Source organism: Rhineura floridana, chromosome 11 (genome assembly GCF_030035675.1).
Source record: "Rhineura floridana isolate rRhiFlo1 chromosome 11, rRhiFlo1.hap2, whole genome shotgun sequence".
In the NCBI taxonomy this organism is placed as follows: Eukaryota; Metazoa; Chordata; class Lepidosauria; order Squamata; family Rhineuridae; genus Rhineura; species Rhineura floridana.
In genome coordinates this window covers 22,116,585-22,123,800 of record NC_084490.1, presented here as the reverse complement: position 1 = coordinate 22,123,800, position 7,216 = coordinate 22,116,585, and the positions used below count along the sequence as shown (strand labels likewise).

General features: G+C 43.5%; 1 protein-coding gene across 1 annotated transcript; it reads right to left on the bottom strand.

Annotated features, from left to right (window-relative positions):
• Positions 1-1,555: 1,555 nt before the first annotated feature.
• PTH2 (parathyroid hormone 2) lies at positions 1,556-6,990 on the bottom strand. Its single transcript, XM_061590597.1, has 4 exons — positions 6,929-6,990; positions 5,391-5,563; positions 5,150-5,274; positions 1,556-2,290 (listed from the first exon to the last, which is right to left on the bottom strand). Exons 3-4 carry the CDS (start codon positions 5,260-5,262, stop codon positions 1,882-1,884), a joined length of 522 nt encoding a protein of 173 aa, XP_061446581.1. The 5' UTR covers positions 5,263-5,274; positions 5,391-5,563; positions 6,929-6,990; the 3' UTR covers positions 1,556-1,881.
• Between the last annotated feature and the right edge of the window lie 226 nt (positions 6,991-7,216).

Here is a 7,216-nt window from a genome sequence, read left to right as displayed (position 1 = left end):
GATGTGTGGAAAAAATACAGGTGCAAAGGCCCATGCTCATGTTCCCCATATTGTTCCAGTTTTGGTACAGGTCCTGTTGATGCAAACACCAGCGGAGAGTGTGAAACAGGTACGCAGCAAAGAAGAGATGTGTGACCCTCTCTGTGGTCCTGTAAGATTCCTTCTCTCTTTGGTCCCCTGCAACCCTAGGCCACTAGAAATGTGAAGTGATCATCTTTTCTAGACAACCAAAAACGAACAGTCTTGAATGATGTTCCACGTAGTAATAAGTCCAACTGCTACAAGGTCTCCATGCAGGCTTGTTCTCTGCTTGTTGTCCAGAGGGCAAGACTAGACTCAATGGGTAGAAATTGCGGGGAAGCAGATTCTGGCTAGACAACAGGAGAAACTTCCCAACTCTTAAAAAATGCTTCCAAGAGGGACAGAGTGCCTTGGGAGGTGCTGGGCTCTCCTTTACTGGAGGCGATTGAGAAGAGGCTGGGAGGCCATCTGTCAGGGCTGCTGTAGTTGCAAGATTCCTGCACTGGAGGAGGTTGGACTAGGTGACCTCCAAGATCCTTTCCAACTCTAAGGTCTTATCCACGGCAGAGCTTGGAAAAGTTACTTTTTTGAACTACAACTCCCATCAGCCCAATCCAGCGGCCATGCTGGCTGGGGCTGATGGGAGTTGTAGTTTTAAAAAGTAACTTTTCCAAGCTCTGAATTCCACGCTATATATTAAAGCACATGATTTCCCCCAAAGAATCCTGGAAACTGTAGTATACTCCTCACAGGGCTACAATTCCCAGCACCCTTAACAAACTTCGTTTTGGGGGGTGGAGTGTGCTTTAAATGTATGGTGTAGAAAGATGTGACCTAACATTCTGTGATTTGGTTCTGGCTTTTTTCTTGATTTTTTTTTTTTTAAAACCACTGTAACAGACCTTTCTATATTCCATCACCTTAAGGGCTGAAAGCAGGAAATCCATGATCAGATCTCCTACTGTTTTTCCCCTTCACTTTAAAACTGGTACTATAGCCACTATAGAACAGTGGCATAACTTAATCATTCGCAGAGAACCATTTTCCCAGTCTAAATCAACCCCTACCCCCCACCCAAATCTGCTATTAAGACCTGTGTATGGGGAGGGGAGACAAGCGTGACTTAGGAACCTATATTTTCCCCTTTACAGGTCTAATAGCAGCTTGGAGGGGAAGAATTTAGACATGACAGAGGGAAAGGATCAAACACTCCCTCCAATCAAAACCAAGGGAGAAAGTGTCAAGGAGCAAAATAGTGCAGCGGTTCCCAAACATTTTCCCCCCAACGGACCATTTAAAAATTGCTGATGGTCTTGGCAGACCACTTAATGATTTTTCTGCCTGTCGGAACAACTGTAATGTGCTGTGCTAGAGGCTGCGTGATTTTTAATTGTATTTTAATTGCGTCTTTTATTTCTTTTCTTTTCTTGTACAACAGTTTGCATTCCACAGAATTCAAATTGTAATACAATCAAACAGAATGTGAGAAATAAAAAGAAACAATAAAGACATAATTTAAAAAAAAGATATGGATATTTAATGTGGACATGCCGTGGACCACCTGAATGAAGCCTGTGGACCACTGGTGGTCCACGGACTATAGTTGGGGAACCCCTGTAACAGTGCATGTGTTTCTGTGTATAGGGATTCAACAGTTATGCAGAAGGAGGAGAGATGAAAAGCCTTTGGGGAGAGGGCCGGGGCACTTCCAGCTGTCTATCCCTGGTCTATATGGTCAATTGATACACTGGATATAGTCTTGATGGATTATTCCAAGAAGTGTAATATACAGCTAGCTTGACCCTTGTTAGCCCTCACATTGATGTTCTCCTTTACCTCTTGCCAATTCACTGGTCTATCTTATTCAGTGTTCACCACCAAAAACTTTTGTATGTAGGAGTTGAGCCATTTCTGCCTCTCCATGGCTGTCAGCATCTTGCTTTTCTCCCGGAAGGCAGCATCATCCGCTACCACAATACTTCGCTTCCCATCCCAGTCTGGCACCCAGGTAGCTGGGTATAGTGCCACTTTCTGGCCCCCAGGAGACACAGCTTCCTGTCTGATTGGGCCCCACAGGCGGGACTTCCTATTTTGCCCTTCATCTTCATTGTCTTCATCTTGTGGTGCCATGACATCTGAAGACATCCACTTGAGCCTCCAGTCACTCAGGGTGATGGAAGGGAGACGGATGTCCCAGGGAACCAGGGCTCCTTTAAGGACAGGGCTGCTCTCTGGTGAAGGATACTGGGGTACTTCACTCTTCCAAAGCCTGCTGGGAGAAAGTATGGAGAATAGACACTTCCATTTTCCAGAAGGGTGGAGGGATCTCGTGGGTCTGAGCAGAAGAGGAGTCTTGATATTGCCTTCTGAGGGACAAGATTGTTCAGACTTTAGTAACATCCACACCATACCTGTGTGGCACCTTCTGTTCTGACATTTAAACACTTACTGAAAATTTTGCAATGTCACCAGGCTTATGCAGGCAATTGAGAAGAGCTCTGTGAGGGGTAAACTACAGTTCCCAGTATTCATTGGAAGAAGCCATGTGCTTTAAATATATGGTGTGGATGCACAAGTAAATATCTTAAGGTCTTGTCCACCGAACATATGATACCATTGCCAGTGAGGCACCTGTGTTAGTTTGTTGCAGCAGAAACAACAGAGTCTTGTGGTGCTTTGATAAAGATTAAACAAATTTATTTAACCAAATTTATAAAAGACTAACAAATTCATTATGGCATACGCTTTCTAGACCATGAAAGCTTACACCAGGGGTAGCCACTGTGGTACCCTCCAGAGGTTATTGGAGTCCCAACAACCCCAGCCAGCCTGGCCAATCGACAGAGATGATGTGAGTTGTAGTCCAACAACACTTGGAGGGCACCTCATTGCAGTGGTGGCCGGTGGCTCCAATGTCAAAGGGACAGTGGAATCCTCTCTGGGTTTTAGTCTGAACTTTCAAGGTATGCATCTTGGACAGCTCCTTGAAAGGGTGGACTAAAACCCAGAGAGGATTCTGCTCCCCCACTGATATGGAGCCACTATCTACCACTGCCTCATTGGTTACTGGTGGTTTATGCCATAATAAATTTATTCATCTTTAAGCTGCTTGAGTTACACAAATACTGCTCAAGTTATGCAAATATTTGTTTCAATCTCATTTTTCTGTCATACAAAGTGAAGATCTCTCTCTCTCTCTCTCTCTCACACACACTCACTCACTCACACACACACACACACACACACACACTCTATGGGAAACGTGGCCCTTCAGATATTGAACTACATCTCCAATCACCCTTGACCATTGGCCAGGCTGGCTGGGGGCTGATGGGAATTAGAGTCCAACAATGTCTGGTGGTCATGCAGGTTCCCCAACCCTGTACCAGTATTTGATATAACCTGGCTCAAAGTTGGTGGGGAATGACAGAAGCATAATTAATTAGCAGGAACTGGACCAAGAAACTCATTGCTTCAAGCTGGCTGGAACACACCTGAGAGTCACCTCCAGCTGGAAAGTCTCTTTCAGACTGAAGTGGAGTTTGTAGGAGAAGAGTAGAGATTATGAAGGGGTGCAGACCTGGCTCAGTGTTTGCCTCTGGGAAGCTCTCAAGCAAGGCAAGAAGGGGATAGCTATTCCGTTATTAGTGGAAGTAGACTGCTTCTGAATATGCAAGTTCCACTTCCAGCTGTCATGGCAACAAATAATTTGATAAACCCAGGGCCCCTCCTGATGTCTTTTTTTATTGTGCATTCATAATGGTTTTTGCTCTTTCAGTACTGTTTGCACCTACAAAAGTGTTGGGGCAACCACCCTACTTCATTTCCAATCAGTGCATATCCCATAACTTCCTGCCAAAACCCCCAAACTTTTTATACTACAAGTGTTCTGGTTCATTTTTGATCCATTTTTGTTGTGCTATAGCCTCTCTGGACAGCAATAATGCAGTAGCATTGGGGAAGCATCGCAGATCAAACTAAAACAGAAAAAATCCAGCACTAATACATTATTATTGTGGCTACATCCACACTATATTTAAAGAGCTGTAAGTCCACTTTAACAATCATCCTGGGAACGGTAGCTCTTACCTCTCAGAGAGCTACAATCCTTAGCACCTTTAACAAACTACAGTTCCCAGGATTCTTTGGGGAAAGCCATGTGCTTTAAAAAATATGATATGGCTATGACCTAAACTAACGTCCATCACAGCATCTTGTGGCAAAGCATTCCATGAACTGCTTCAAGTTATGGGGAAGCTGATTTCTTGCACAAGAGCTCCCAATCTAATTGTGTAACCTGGATTTCCTGGTGTGTGATTGAATCCCACCTGAAAATAGCAACAGTCTGGAAATGCCCTAAATCTTTGCTGCTCTATCTAGCATCTCCCTTTATGCCTTGAGACGAAATCCCTGCTCTATATTCATATTCTGCTTAACCTTTCTCAACCCAAGTTTCCTCTCACTGCCTCTTCTGGTTACATCTTCTCTGGCTGCCGCAGACGGGAACTGGAAAGCACTCTGAGTGTTGTCAAATCTGGTGCGTGAGTTTCCTTCAGATATGTGACAACTATCATCCCTCAGCGTTAAGTTTTCTGTCAAGCAAGGCTTCTTTTGGAAGAGGAAATAGGCACCAACAGATGGAAAAGTGAAAGAGGAGGTTGCTAAAAGGGTTAGAGGTATTCCTCTATTTAAAATCCCACCACTCCCACCACGTGATCTTAAAAGCCTACTCGGAGCGAACAGCTTTCTTCTTTCTTTTTCTAATCCCCTTCTCTGCCACATCCTCTTTTGCAGGGCTTTGGTCATGTTACTTAACACATCTGCCAGCCCTGGTTCAGATGGAGAATTGCTCACAAAGTTATTAACAGATCTAGAATGGGTAAACCAACCAGAAAAAAAAAAGGTGGTAAGAACAAGCCTGCTCTTGTCTGAGCTCGGAAGTTAAGCAGGGTCAAGCCTGGTTAGTACTTGGATGGGAGACCACCTGGGATTACCAGATGCCACAGGCTTAGAGGAAGGCAATGGTAAGCCACCTCTGAATACCTCTTACCGTGAAAACCCTATATCCAAAAAAGATTCATAGGGTCACCATAAGTCGTAATTGACTTGAAGGCATATAACAACTTACCTGCCTGAATTATGCAGCTTTGGCAGCACAGCCCCCGAAGATAGCAGCAGACATGAGCTGAGAATGACTATGATAGCCCCAAGGCCTTTATGAGCTCCCAATGCAACTTCCATTGCTTCCTGATTCTAGGAGGAAAAATCAGGAAAAGAATCGGTAGTGGGAAAAGACTGAATGTCGCCACCTTCTGGGCTACTCTACTTACAGCAGGCCCTCCTCTAGCTCTGGCCTCAGGATTCCTTACCTAAGTACGTTGGTGACACAGCACAGACTTCTTGTAGCCAAAGCCTCTGTCTTTTCTCTTCAGCAATCTCCTTCAGGGGAATTTATACCCTTCCATCTCTGCTTGTGACGGAATCAGCTCCAAGGGCAGATGGAGGCGTTGGAGTCCAGATCAATGGGAAGGCAGTGCAATGCCTTCAAGGCGAAAAAGAAGTAAAGGATCGGATGAGAATGGGTTGCCCCATGTCACTCCAACAGAGAAAATAATGAGGCAGAGAAAGGGATGGAGTTGGAATATGGAGCGTGGCCAGGGGTTGGGGAGAGTGAGATATTTCAGTAAGTGTGTATGTGTGTGAGAGAGATTTTTTTTAAAGGTACGACTATGCCAGAAAGGCCAGGCAATTAACAATGATGGAAGAAAACAGAAGGCAAGATGGATGGGGATGGACACACAGAGAGATACTGATCGATAGACAGACATGTATACACCATAAAGAAGAGTTGAAGGAAGGAAAAAGATACTACTGGAAAAAATGAGAAAGGCCAGAAATCTACAAAAGGGAGCGCATACAGCAAGGGGTTGAGGATTCCCTCTCCTAACGAAGCATTTGTCACACAAATACTTTTTTTCCCCTTTAAGGTGTTGTTAGATTCTTGCACTAAGATAAACCTGGACTAAGCAAATAAGTGGAGAGCACAAGGTATTTTGACCCTTACATCATTTTTTATCTACTTTCAGCTCTCAGGTTCATTTGAATCAGAAAAAGCTCTGCAAAACATTTTTTAAAATCTCGGGTGCATATTTATATTCAGTTGTGTGTGAAGTTTTCAAGTTTTTGATCTGTCCTTCTCTAAGAGCCAGCTACTCCTAAAAATTTAGTTTGTTATATTGATTAGATAGTGTGATATGTATATAAGACATTTGACCTCTGTATTCCTCCCCACGTATTTGCTTAATCAAGATTTATTCAAATTAGAGAAGCTCTGTAAGAATTTCCCAATTTGTGGTGTATGTATAATCTTGTGAAGTTTTATTTTGTATTATGTTCCATTTTAGTTGTCCCTCTTCCTTATTGATTATAGTTTATGAGTCAGCTTTTACCAGATCATGGTATTGTTCATTTTTAATAGATAAATTCATAAACGCTGTACTATAGTTTACATTTTAGGTACTTCTTATAGTTGATTTTAATGTTGTTTATATGTATACTTTTACAGATTGCCCTTGACAAAGGGTTTTTTGATACCCGAAACGCATCGGGCTGCAGTAAACAATTACCACTTTTAGTTTTGGCTGGTTGCTGGCTTGGCACTTTGAGGGCTTCCTTCTCCTTATCTGCAGTATATAACCACCTCACAAACAAAATGAACAAATGCTCAATAAATACCGGATATACTCTAAACTTCCCTGTACCAGCTTTGTACAAGCAAATCAGGGTGAATGCTCAATAAATAGGTTGCCAGGAGGGGCCCTTGTTTTTGCTGCAGAGCTACCCCTATGGAAATTGTCACAATTATCTCATACCGTTGGCAAGACTGCTCCAGTGGAAGCTCTCTCACCTGGGGTAGTTGATCCATATCATCCTGCCAAGTGGTAAAGAAGATTTTACTTCACATCTGATGTGTGGCAAAATTGTTGTCTTCAGAGGCCCAAGATGTGTTCCCTGAGGCAGAAAATCCAGTTGGCATCACCACCACCACCACCCAAACAAAATTCCAACCAAACATTCATTCGTGCAAGCTTCATAAAAATGAAGAGTGGTCGCTGGTCACACATGAACGGATGCAGATTTATCACTTGAGGTGGCCATCTTGGCTAGCTTCATGGTAGGGAAGGCGCCTGCAAGA

Bases quoted from the DNA above. Each gene is read 5' to 3' on its own strand.
- PTH2 (XM_061590597.1), bottom strand. From the start codon at position 5,262: ATGGAAGTTGCATTGGGAGCTCATAAAGGCCTTGGGGCTATCATAGTC. The intron at 2,291-5,149 runs GTAAGTTGTTAT...TTCTCCCAGCAG, and splicing joins AAGCTGCATAATTCAGGCAG to GCTTTGGAAGAGTGAAGTAC.